General features: G+C 43.5%; 1 protein-coding gene across 1 annotated transcript in view; it reads right to left on the bottom strand.

The window, feature by feature from the left end:
- REEP5 (receptor accessory protein 5) overlaps nt 1-12,445 on the bottom strand; it is a 33,734-nt gene extending 21,289 nt beyond the window's left edge. Inside the window, exons 1-2 of the mRNA XM_028508288.2 lie at nt 12,168-12,445; nt 11,424-11,517 (exon numbers count right to left, since the gene is read on the bottom strand). Coding sequence (XP_028364089.1) covers nt 11,424-11,517; nt 12,168-12,285 — 212 coding nt within the window. The 5' untranslated portion in view covers nt 12,286-12,445. The remainder of the gene's footprint in view (nt 1-11,423; nt 11,518-12,167) is intronic.
- Nucleotides 12,446-13,390: the final 945 nt, after the last annotated feature.

A 13,390-nucleotide genomic window follows, 5' to 3' on the forward strand; every position in this document is an offset into this window, starting at 1 on the left:
GGTAGAGAAGAAGAAAGCTTAAAACTGGGGGTTCCTGAATGCTATTTACTTATAACACTTTCTTGTCCAGGTGAGTGGACACAACTGATTGTTCAACAATACACTCCACTCCCTGGTACAAATACTGAATCATAGTTCAATGTTTGTATCAGAGGGAGGGTGTATCAACTTATCAGGCAACAGGGGATTCAAGAAATCATATGATGCACTCTACGTAAGTCATTTTTAGTCCAGCCCAAATGGCAAAGCTAAAGAGTGGGAGGGGTGAGGAACCTTGCCTTCAGAGGAAGAAACAGAGGCATGGCAGGGTGCAGAGGTGGCTGGCAGCACTATGGGCGCAGCCAGCAGCTCTAAAAGTTCACTGAGCAGAATTAGAAATCACAGAATGTGAGGTTGGAAGATAACTGAGAGATAAACTAGCTCCAATTCTACATTTTATAGACAAAACATTAATTTCAAAGAGGAAAGAGTGATATTACAATGAATTTCAAGTCAAACAATATTATAGAAGCATGTGTTCACACATTTTTTAAGGGCAGCAATGGACTGTTTAAATAAATTTTTGGTGTATCCATACACTGACATATTCTGAAGCTTTAAAAAGAATACTGACAGGGAAAGATGTCTAAGATATAGTGTCAAGTGTAAAAAGGAGATTATTCATTCTGTGTACAAAAAAAGAGACATGTTTGTATGTGTGTTTACAGATTAAAAGTGGTATCCAGAAATATATATTTCAAATTGTGTCAAGTTATTTCTGGGTACAGGAATTGCAGAATTTTACTTTTACTGCCTTTGCAATGAGCATGTACTATTTTTTATAACAAAAGGAAAAAAGATGATTTCTATTTGGGGAAAAAAATGGGCACCAGACTTTCCATAACTACCTACTTCCTCCTATGAGACTAGGTTTCTCTTTAGGGCTTTATTAAAAACAAACACTAAAGTGAACATCAGACACGTTCACTTAATTTCTCTCTTGAGAAAACAGCTCATGATTTTCCTACAAACAAACTTCTCTAACAATGATCAGACACAATCTGTTGTGTTTGAGAGCATTAAAAGGCCTTAAATACGCACATAAAGACAGAGAGAATCACACAACCCATCACATGAAGCTGACTCATCCTAATTTTCTAGTTAAACAAAGCAAACTATCAAAAAAATATTTATTACACTGAACAATGAAGCAGCCATTCTTTTCCCATCATTTCTTCCCAATGCTCACCTGGCATTACATCATTTCACCACTTTAGCCTGCAGCCTGTATCCTGGTTCTACCACTTACTGTATATATGGCCTTGGGCAAGTTATTTTGGCCTCAATTTCCTCATTTGTCAACTGGGGATGATAAACCTCACTGTGCTGTTGTGAGGACTAAGCTGATACATGTAAAGACTGAGAAACAATGACTGGGACAGAGTAAGCATCACTAAATATTATCTTAATAGGTAATAATTACAATATGGTAATAATTTATTATCCTTGGGAGGCTAGAGAGTAAAAGGAAATTAGAGTGATAAGAACACTCCAGTCCTAGCTAATCAGAGCTGATAAAGGATTAACAGCAGTGTTAATAGGCTTACAGGAGATTAGAGAATTAACCATGTGCTTTAATTTTACTTCACTCTCTGAATCCCAAATGCTATAAAAAAAGAGTTAGCTGAGATTCCAAGTATCCTATTCAAGGTCAGTGGGAACAAATTTGACATTGCTGAAAACATTTTTTGGGCACATGCCACAAAGGTGGCTGGCCAAAATTCTTTATATTGGTTACTGAGTTGAAACCGGTATGTCCACAACCCACTGGCCAGCCCGCATGGAGACCAGTGGGCCCCCGTGACTGGTGCCAGCGGCCTCCCCCCCGCACTGGCCCATCTACGTTCACACCTTTGCTGCCACTTTCTAAAGGCAAGGGCAGGAGCCAAGTGCGGACAAAGGATGGCATCGAACACAAAGTCCACGTGTACACATGCAACATGTAGCTGCGTTCAGAAGTTTAAGCAATTAATATAAAATATAATGTCAAATAATATTCTACCCTTTTACCTAATATTTGTACTATAAATATTCTATTGTTAGATCATTAAGAAATTAAAACCAGCAAATAGGAAAAGCAGGTATGAGGGGGAAAGCCATATTTTCTGTGGTTTTGAGATATTCCTGACATAGTTTCAAATACTGAGATTTTCTTCTTCCATCAATGACAACTTCAGGTAAGTTGTATCATTGGGATGAATGCTACATTTTCATACTTTAATGAAGTTATAAATTAAGCATTTTTGAAACAGTATTAACTCTTTCAGACCCAAAAGTTATTTCTAGTTACTGAGTGTTTCGACACCTTCATTCATGTCATTAAAAAACGTCAATTTCCTACATTAGATGGAGTATGTGCTGCATAAACATTATATGTATGTGTTATATATACACATGCACAGACAAGGAAGGGTAGGCATAAGATTGATGGCAAACCCACAAAGCTCACGGAGAAGTTTTGCCAGTTTCATTCCTACATCCTACATTTCCAGTGATACACGTTAAAGGCAGTTACTGAAAAGCAGTTAATAAATAAAACCTACACCAATAAGAAAGCTTTGTGATGTACAGAATAGGAAGGAAACTGCTCGTAGTCCAATTGCTCTGTTTTATTTTTTTAATGTGGTAAGTCATGTTTCATAACAAGTAGTCCAGAGTTAAGGCAGATTCTGTGAAGCCTGAACTGTGTTTATAACCCTTTTTGACCCAGTAGGCATATAACATGACCGCCCACAGCGCCCACTGTGCACAGGACTGCGTTTGTCGGTGCCTATCCGAGAGCCTGAAGCAGAAAGTCCTAATGTCTCAGGATGGTTTTCCTACTTCCTATCACCTCTGTTTACAAGTCTGCCTTTGTAAATCTTATTTGACGCATACAGTGTATCATCAAATTAGAAGGAAAAACATCACATTTTTTAAGACATAGACACTAGTTTATTTCTATGCCAGTAAGATTTTTCCTCTTCATGGAAAACAAGAAGGTCAGAACCTATGAGCATTCGGGAAATCACCTTATTTTTCACTGCTGAGTAGATGTGATGCAAAGCAAGACAGACGAGTGCACGGGAACCGGACACACGGCAACACCTGCTTGTGTGCGGTTTGTATCGTGCCCAACCCTCCTCCCCGCCCACCAGAACAAGACACGATAGCGAGCGGCAAATACACTCCTTAAATACATAGAAACTATCTTTTCCCATGGCTATCCAAGATACAAGAGCAATGAAAAACTATACCATGCACTTTTACTCTGTGATGTAGTATTCTCCTATAGTATAAAATAACCAACTTAATAAATTCATAATGTACAATAAACTAAATTCACAGGCTAATACATTTTAAGATGAGTCTGTAAAACATCTCTAATGGAGAGTGAGTCACCAAAAAAAGCAGCTGTTCACGGGTCAAACATTTTGGTTTAAATGCAATGGCATTATTTATCAACTGCCCACCATTTTGGTTTTTTATTATAAAACAGAAGATCCGGTCACAGTCAAGTGTGAACCAGGTGAATGCTGACAGTGAGCAGGCCAGGGCGGTCAGGCATCCGTCTCCAAGCCTATGCCTGGTTTTGCCTCAACAGTCTTGTGACCTAAGTCAAGTAACCTGAGTTTGTGGCCGTGGTTTCCAAATCTTTGAAAGGCGGCTATCACCCCAACAGCTGGATCTCTCGGACCTCTCCAAGCTAACATTTTATAACTCAAAACTGAACACATTAAACAATTTCAGAGATGGTTTTAAATGATTAATGCCCAAAGCAGTAAAATAGCAGATGCAAATACTATTGGGACAACCCTTTGTCAATAAAACTAATGGCTTTATAAATATAACACCTATGTCAAGTATGGTATCTTAAAGTTTAACTTAAGCACGAGTGCCCTGACTTCTATTCAGAACAACCTAAACTGACCTTTCCCAGACAAAAGAGAGCCACATCGAGATGCAGACAGCAGTCTAGGGTTACCCCTGATGTGTAAGTGATCCTTCACTCCATCACCCGGCCTAGCTATCAGAAGCTGCAGGATATATATAGTGGCCATGTGACCGAGAAGGACACATGATAAGTTCTCCTCCCAGGAATCAGAAGAGTGAGCAAGTGAGAGAATGAAGTCAGGATAGGTTTCTATAGCCCCCACTTATATTTCAAGTGATACAAGAAATAAATTTCATTAGCAATTTTTGAAACTGTTTTTAAACTTCTATTTATACTAATTCATTGTCCCTCAAAATTAATTACTCAATAGTGTTATTGACAGACACCAAATTCCTCCAAATATCCCCGAATGTATTGACACTTGTTTTAAATACTATGTGAGGGCATTGAGCTGAAAACCGAGTCCTCGTTCAGTCAGTCCTGAAAAAGAGGAAAACTCCAGGACAGAGGAGGGAAACGAAGGCAACCCAGAAGAACAAACAGACCAAACCTGCATGGCTTTTGTCAACAAAAAAGAGTTCATTAAAGTTCAAAAGGAACACTCCAGAGCAGGCTGGAATATCCCTCCACTACTGCTTTAGAGCCCAGAAACTAGATTGTGAATAAATCATTTAAATCATTCCTCTTATTTGCTCCTCAAAACTTTCTTTTCTCTATACAAGCTAAGGGGAAACACACACACACACACACACACAAAACCCCACAAAAATGTAACCAAATGCTGGCTGTAATTATTTAAAAAAAAAGCACAAGTTGTTACAAAGATATTTTCAGTTTTCTTCACAGCCCTCCATCTTAAAATAGCTCAGCAATATTAGCAATAATACTAAGTGAAAACATAACCAGTAAAAAGCTGACAGAAGTAAAATGTTTAAGTGTTTAAGGTTTCAGTGTTGCTTAAGGCCAAATTCACAGAATGCCAATTACAGTTTTGCTCCAAGGGCACAGCCGGCCAGCCTGTGTGCACTTCCTTCACGCTACCCAAAGATGGCCAAGTGTGGGCAGGCACCACTGTGGTCACACGTACTCTAACACAGAACACAGATGCAGAGAGAAAAGCTAGTGTCATAGAACACAAGCAGCTTAGTAGAATATGTATCGGCTCCCAAGTTCTCATGAGTAAAAAATTAAAAATAAAAAGATAATTGTAAGTTCTCAAAAGAACAGAAGAAAACAAACACACCCCTTACTGATGAGTCCATGAAGAGAACCGTAAACACACATCCTCCAGCACAGTTAGCGACACCCAGCTCTGCTTCAGACGACTTGTTTCTGTGAGATGGGAAGTGGTTTGGGACTGTGGGTCACAAGGTGACTTTCTCTACCCCTCCCCTGGCAACGAGCCTCTGTGTAGGAGTCTGCCACTGCAAATCTTAAATAAGTACATTTCAACCATTTCTAACCTGTACTTCCTCACTTTATCTGTGGTGCATCATTAGCTAAGGAGATGCTAGAGTTTTTACCTGAGCTTGTTATTACAACTCTTCCAGTTACTTTGTTCGTTTGGGGTTTTTTTTGAGTAAAAATACAGTGCATGAAAGGAATGCATTGACAGTGTCAAACTGATCAACAGCTCAGTCTGCATCTCTACATAAGGTTATGGCTCATCTCCATAACACTCAGAGCCAGCCGGGGAGCAGTGCAACATAAGAGTTAAACACATAGACTCTGAAGCCAGACTCCCTGCATTTAAATGCCATTTTTACCATCTACTAGTTGTCAGAACTTAATCAAATGAACTTTGTTTCCTCATCTGTAAAATGAGAAACCATAGTACTTAGTCATAGGGTTGTCATGATAATTAAATGAGCTATATTTGTAAAGCACTTAAACAGGGATCCACAAGTGCCTATTAAATACAGTGCTGCACAAGTATCCAGCAGTCATGCAAAGCTAATTGCTCTTACACTCTTACTACTGATGGCAAAAGCTTGATATGGGCTGGGGAGGGCACACAGGAGAGAAAATGACACATCACTGAAGTGGGCGTGAGATTTCAAAGGCAGGACTCAATGTTAGATTACGTATACACACCAAAACAGTAGACTCGACACATATTTAATCTTTTGACCTCGGTACTAAAATATGTCTAAATGTGCTTCCACATGCCTGTGTTGCCAGCAACGGTTCCAGACCAAATCTGGCCCGTGTGTGCCCGTGTGTGGCCTTGAAGAGCACTCTCTCTGTCTGCCCCTGATCATTCAGAAACTCAGAGTTGGACCACACGCCTGATCCCTGAGGCCCAACTCTGACAGACCCAGGGAGGTGGCAGCCTGATCCTTTAAATAAACAAACGAATAAATAAATGAAAATTAATAGACTTTTACAGAATTTTAAACAAAAAGGTTCCTGAGTAGGACAAAAAAGAGCACTGCCCTCCTTTCCTTTGTCTGCAGAACAAAAATAAAAATAGAAAATAAAGTCATTAGGCTTTCCCTCCTAATTCCATTTGACCAGAGCAGCAAGAAGACCAGTACCCTCTCTCGAGGTGCCCTGGGGCAGCTGCCTGAGGTCTCAGGCGACAGGCTTTGTGAATAAAGGGGGAGCCCGGCACACACTCCTGAGAGGCCCTCAGAACAATTCTTACTTGTGCAATGCCATTAAAAGCAAGGCTGCACCAGAAACAAAAGGCCACATGTTACAGGATTCCATCTACGTGAAATGTCCAAAAGAGGCGAATCCACAGAAACAGGAAATAAAATGGGGGGTTCTGGGGCCGGGGGAGCAGGAGAAAAGGGGAGTGACTGCTGAGGGGTATCGGGTTTCCTTCTCGGGTGATGGACATGTTTTGGAATTAGACAGTGGTGATGCTTTCAAAACTATGGATATACTAACTACTAAACTGTATACTTTAAAAAGGTTACATGTGAACTATATCTCAGCAAAAGGCAGGGCAAGTCTACCTTAATAATGAAGGTTCCTATTATTAACCAAAAGTCTTATCAGGAACGGAGGAAAGTAGGAGATGAAAGTAACTCTGTCAACAGCTCTTGATAATGAGAAGGCTGGAATTAGATTTCATATTGCCTGCAGATAAAACGTCTGGTGGCCAAAAAGTCTGGAAACAGAAGTAGAGGATTAAAGGCTCTGTTCTCAAAAAGCCCAAAGGAAAACTATGTCCTCAGAAAATGAGAGTAGCCAATAGGAAGGGAGTCCCTGAGTTGGTGCTGGTCGCCTCCAGAGCACTGGCCAGGCCCTTCAGCTTGCTGTGTGCTCCGACGTGCCGGGACCTGACCTGCAGCCAGGTGCACCTGAGCCCTACCCACATGTTTCCCAAGGCAGTGAGTCACAAGAAAAGCTGGGAAGCCAGCTGAGCTTCTACAGATTTTAGTTCTGCACCCTACAGCTTCTAGGCCCAATGTTGACCATCACGTAAAATCTGAGGACCCCTCTCTAAGATGGTCTGAAGAGAAGAAACAGCAGGGGCAAAAGTGGAAAGGTGAGGAAAGAAGGGCTAGACAACAGTTTGGCAGATCACCAATTTCTCCCAGAGATCACAGCAGTCAGAATGACTTTTATATCATGTCATCTCACACCCTATGTAAAACCCATCGAGGCAACCTGAAAACATGCAAACCCCCTATAACCATCTGTAATAAAACACACACTTCATGTACCAGTCACAGGGTGATGAAGCTGTATTTTGGCTAGCCCTGACCACGTGGCTTGGCTGGTTGCAGCACTGTCCCATGTACCAGAAGGTGGAGGGTTCAATTCCGGGTCACAGCACCTGCCTAGGTTGCAGGTTCAATCCCTGGTGGGGGAGGGGGGACATGCAGGAGGCAACTGATAGATGTTTCTCACATTGATGTTTCTCTCCCCCCCCCTTTCTCTCTAAGGTCAATGAACATATTCTTGGGTGAGGATAAAAAAATTGTTTAATAAAAAAAAAAGAGCCCTGGCTAGTGTGGCACAGTGTTTTCAGTGCTGGCCTGTGAACTGAAAGGTCACTGGTTGAATTCCTGGTCAGGACACCTGCCTGGGTTGCAGGCCAGGTCCCTGGCTGGGGCTGGGGGCACTGCAGGGGGCAACCAACAGATGTTTCTCTCTCTTTCTTCCTCCCTTCCTCCCTCCCTTCCCTGCTCTGTGAGAATAAATAAAATCTTTTAAAAAAGTAAATTAAAAAAAGAATAAATCTGGCTAGGGAGCACAGGGAAAATTACAAGAGGCAAAGACAACATTTAAAGTAGTGTGATCATAGATCACACTTGAAGTAACACTGATTTAGGTGCTATTAATACCACCATTTTCAAGGACTTCATGACAATGACACAATCACACTGGTTAAGCAAGGACCAGACTTGATTAGACGAATATAACAGGGGTTGCCTGAGTGTTTACTAACTGGGGGGGCTGCATGCTCTGTACTGTGCACACAGGCCCGTGTGTCCTGGAGCCTCCCTCACAGAGCAGAGGCCCAGAGACTTCTGGCTGTTCCCAGGGTCGGCAGGCCACTTCCCCGCCTTGAGCCACCTTCAAGGGTAACAAGCACAGTTTACTGCTCTCACTCTTCACCAGGGTTCTCAACATTGACTGCACATTGCAATCTCTAAACACAGTAAAAGACTGAGGATTTTTAAAAACCCCCAAACCCAGGCCAAACCTCAGAAAGAGCACATCAGAATCTCTGGGGGTGGAAAGCAGGCATCAGTATTTTTTAAGGCTCCTTAGAGAATTCCGGTGGACAGTCAGGGCTGAGAACCACTGTTTCAGGGAAAAGTCCAAGTTCCCTGAGACTAACCTTTACTTCTCTTACCATCAGAGAATCTCGTATCTATTTTAAAGGTAAAAGAATTGGGTCTTCTAAAAGGAAGCATCCTATGAATAAATACTAATCCAGAAATAGTCATTATTTCCTAAATTTCTGCTTATATCATTAAATTTCCTCTATTAGGTTTTTAATACTTTTCCAACTTCTTTTAAGAGGTACTACAAATGTTATTTTGCCTCAGAATATATACTTGGTGAATAGAATAATTCTTAAATACATAAAACTCACTTACCTGAACTACTCAGAAATATGACAGTCTCTACCATTTCACAGAATTCTTAGCAATAGACAGAAACATTTAGTTTCTTGTAAGCAAAAGAGCCAATAATACTCAATTGGCTATGTTAAAAAATGAATGAAAGAATGACTACAAAAAACTATAAAGCTGAAATTGACTGGCTTGAAACTACTTTGGAATCTGACTTTAACAAATGGCCCCTGTGAGAGTTAATCCACTCCGGGTCGAGGAGAAGCATCTTCGAGTTCTGTCCACATCTTCAAGTCACATCCCCTTCCACATACACATGGATCTACCTACCCCACCTGCAAACAGACTTCCACCTTCCCAAAGCCCGCAGCGATGATCTCAGCAGACCGATGGAGAGGTTATGTTTCTCATGAGGTTATATACCAAATGGCACTGATGTGAGGCGTGGGGGACTTTTTTGTTTATGTTATTCAGTATTTTCAAAAATCCTTGTCTTGCTAATTGCATATAATTCAAACAGCAAGGCAGTACTAAGCTATCACACCAGATTTGTTCTAAGTGTGACAACATCTAGAGCACAAACCTGAAAATGCTTCAAAAGCTTTCTTTTTAGAAGAGCTCTTGCAAGCAGGCGACACAAACCGAAGAGAGGTAAAGGAGGGTACTGCTGGGCGATTTGGTCTGTTATCACAGACAGGAATGTGCAAGCCCTTCTGAGTCAGGGCTGCCCACAAACTTTCTATATACACCATATACCAGAAGACTGCATTTAACAGAACACTGCAATTCTTGTACTGCTTTCATTGATCTGAATGCCAAATGAGTTTTTCTGATATGCCTTCAGATTCTTTTGGTATTCACAAAAAACCTGATGGTGCTACAGCAGGTAATGCCAGAGAGGGTTCAAGCTCTTCTCAAACTGAAGAGTGAAGATATCTGAATGCATCAGCAAGCAGTGTCTTACATGCAGCTAGACTTTCTGGAGTCCCACAAAGTGTACCAGACTAACACAGTAACTATTATTTATGTAATTTCAATTTAGTTGTGCAACTAAAAACTTCTAAAACATATTCTCCCCTTCCAATGATAGACACAAAATGTAATGATGTGTTACCTATGCCTTAGCCTCCTAGTTGAAAATTTTTCTTCCTTTATTTTTGTCCCTATGGTTGAGGAAAGTTACAAAAGCCAATTCAATGAAAGTAAAACCCACCACCATTTTTGGGAAGAGCTGTAGAGTAAAACAAAATTCACTTGTGTGAGGAATAATTCCCAGTTGAATGCATGGAAAATGAAATTGTATATATTTTAAAATAAACACACTATAAAGTAAAAAACAACCTTAACAAATAATAAATTCAGTTCTTAATCTGCTAAGATTCATTTGTAATTTAGTTTAATTATATGAGTCATTTATAGAACCAAGAAGCTATATTAGGGATGTATTTCATAATGTTTTTGCTTTTATATTTGGGTATTTCCCACTTACCTGTAATAGGTAGCAAGACTTTTTACTTTCTTGTATTATTTAATTTTTAAAATTTTAATGTGCTGGGGTAATACCATTTAATAACATAAGTTCCAGGTGTACAATTCTATTAATCTGTATTCTGCCTTGTGTGCTCACCACCCAAAGTCTAGTCTCCCTCCCTCACCATATATTCGACCCCTCTACCCTCTTCATCTTTCCCCAAGCCCTTCTCCTCCCGTAACCACCACACCGTTGTCCATGTCTATGAGTTGGTTCAGTTTGTCTGTCTGATGCTTTCTATTTCATATTCCATATATGAGTGAAATCATGTGGGGTTCTTCTGGCAAGCCTTTTTACAAGCAAGACAAAATTCTTCCCAGTGTCTGAATTAACATTAATTCAGAATTAAGGAAGTCCCAAATGATGGGGTTTTACTGTCCTATGTACATGGCTATATGGTGAAATATACATTTAAATACTTATTAGGGAGAAGGAATCAGCTGTCTGGACAGGATGAAAGCTCCCCACCAGTAAAAGCAGGACGACTTTGTTGTAACACTTCCAATTTGTGCATCCATTAGAAGGTACACATCCCCCCAGTAGAAACTGATGAAATACACGTTTTGGCAGTCATCAAGACACCAAGCATCAAGTTAAGGCTCTTACCAGGGTTGTCCAACCTGCGGCCCGCAAGCGGCATGCGGCTCAGGATGGCTATGAATGCAGCTCAACACAAAGTCGTAAATTTACTTAAAACATTACAAGATTTTCTGGTGATTATGTGTAGAAATGTATTTCATGTGTAGCCCAAGACAACTCTTCTTCTAGTGTGACCCAGACACCAAAAGGCTGGACACCCCTGCACCTTAAGCTGTCAGTGACTACCCTGGGATGCTTAGACTGCTCTCTCAGGGAAACTGGGTGTACAGTAACTAGGGCAGCCCTGGATGGGGGAAGGGGAGTGAAAGGGAGGAAGATGGTTGCAGGGGGAGCCACTTACGAGATGTAGGCTGGGTAGCCAAATCCTATCAGGTTGCAGAGGAGAGGGGCTCCACAACCGAATACCAGGTACAAGGCCACCGCCCCGATGACACCTGGAGACAGGAGAGAAGTAGGTCGACTGGCACCAGAGGTACTCAAACACACAGCCCCCACAACCACACCGCAAAGCTTGGCCAGCCAAGGCGTTGGAGAAAAACATACCACGCAGGGAGGGTGGGGCCCTCCTCTTAGCGGGGCTTTGCCCGGGGTCTGGGAATAACGGGCAGCCCCCACCTCTGTGCCCTCTGTTCTCCCGCCCTCCCTCCCTCCCGCAGGAGCCCTTCAGGGTGCGGAGCTCCATGGAGGGTCTGGCTAAGGCTGGCTCGCACCGCCACAGAGCCCGTGCGCCCTCCCGCTGGCCCCCCCTCCCCCGCCATTGCGCGCCAACCCCGAGCTCGGCCCAGGGACACCACGCTCGGCCGCAGGGAGACACGTCAGCGCCGGCCCTTTCCTGCTCCGCCACCTGCCCGCGGGCACAGGCCAGCGACCCCCCAAGCCGGGGCCACCCTGGGAGGAGTGATCTCCGGCCTCTGGCCTTTTCGCAGCCAGTGCGGTCCCCGAGGATGCCGTTTGCCCCCACCTGTCACCCACATCGCCCTCCCCGAACCCTCTCCCCGGAAGCTTCCCCAGCAGCTGGTGCAGCAGCTGCTCCAGGACCCGGCCAGCAGCCTCCGCCCCTGGCGGGGCGCTGCCCCGCACCCACCAAGCGCGATGTAGCTCCGGTTCACGCCGGTCTTGGCCTCGAGCTTGGCCAAGAGGTCGGTCAAGCTGTTCTTCTCGTGCAGGAACTGGTCGAACCTCTCTCTCATGGCCGCAGACATGGCGGGGACCTTAGTGCCGCCGCCCGGGGCTGCTCCTAGTGAGGGTAGCTGCGGAGCAGAGCGACGCGCAGAGCTGGAGGGGACGGCAGTGGGCGGGGCTGCTCGCGTCTGCGCGTCCCTCCCGTGCAGTCCCCGCCTGCCCCGCCGGGGCCGCACCACCCCCTCGTCCCTCCCCCTCGCAGCGCTGCAAAGCCTGGGCCACACCCTGGGCGGCGGCCGCTCTGGGACGGCCCGAACTGCAGGGGCTCCCTGCGGGTTGACGGTGCACTGCGTCGGTTAACAGCCTCATGGTCCTTTGAGGGTGAAAAGGGGAGATGGCTCCTGTAAGCTCCTTTCGCGAATCGAATAATGCAAAAAGCAGGTGGAAAAGGAAGAGGCAGGGGCGCCTAAGGCCCCACGTGCAGGGTGGTGGGACTGATTTGATGTACTTAAACTGATGACCTAAACCTGCTGAGACATTTTTACATCTAAAAATGGAAATGTACGACCATCCTGAAAGAACCGATTGCGAACCTGCTTTTTTTCTTCGCTGCCATAGTTTTTTCTCACCTATGTATAATAGTGTTTTTGAAAAGACCCTTGAAGAAACCTAATACACTCCTCTGGGTACATCTTTCCCAAGAAAGTACTGCACTACTTACACCTTTTCACGGTGGACCTGCATTTGCTTGATGCTTAATATTGTGGAAACATTTCCAAACCCTTCGGCACTTGCCTACAAACAAAAGTACCCTGAAGGCAACTGCAATCCTTAGGGCAGGACCTTACTTTGCCTCCTTAAGAACGTCTTGCTCAAACTTTTCACCCGAACCGAGGCTCTTGTTATCTCTCACCCAAATTATTTCAGGAGGCCCTTTTTGAAAGTATTAAGTTTTCCTCATTGCTGAAGGCTCCTATTAACTGCAGACTATAGCTCTGATTCCTTAGCTTAGCATTCACTGGCCCTGCACAAAGTAGCCCCCCCACATTCTCCATTTGTCCTACACAGCCCCTCTGCTCCCACAAATGGGCTTAATCATCATCCTGCCACTTCTGCAAAACATCCTGCCCACTCCTAGATTTTTTCTTTTATGCTAATTCACCTTCCTCTTTTCTTCCCTGATCT

Source organism: Phyllostomus discolor, chromosome 3 (assembly GCF_004126475.2).
Source record: "Phyllostomus discolor isolate MPI-MPIP mPhyDis1 chromosome 3, mPhyDis1.pri.v3, whole genome shotgun sequence".
Taxonomy (NCBI): domain Eukaryota; kingdom Metazoa; phylum Chordata; class Mammalia; order Chiroptera; family Phyllostomidae; genus Phyllostomus; species Phyllostomus discolor.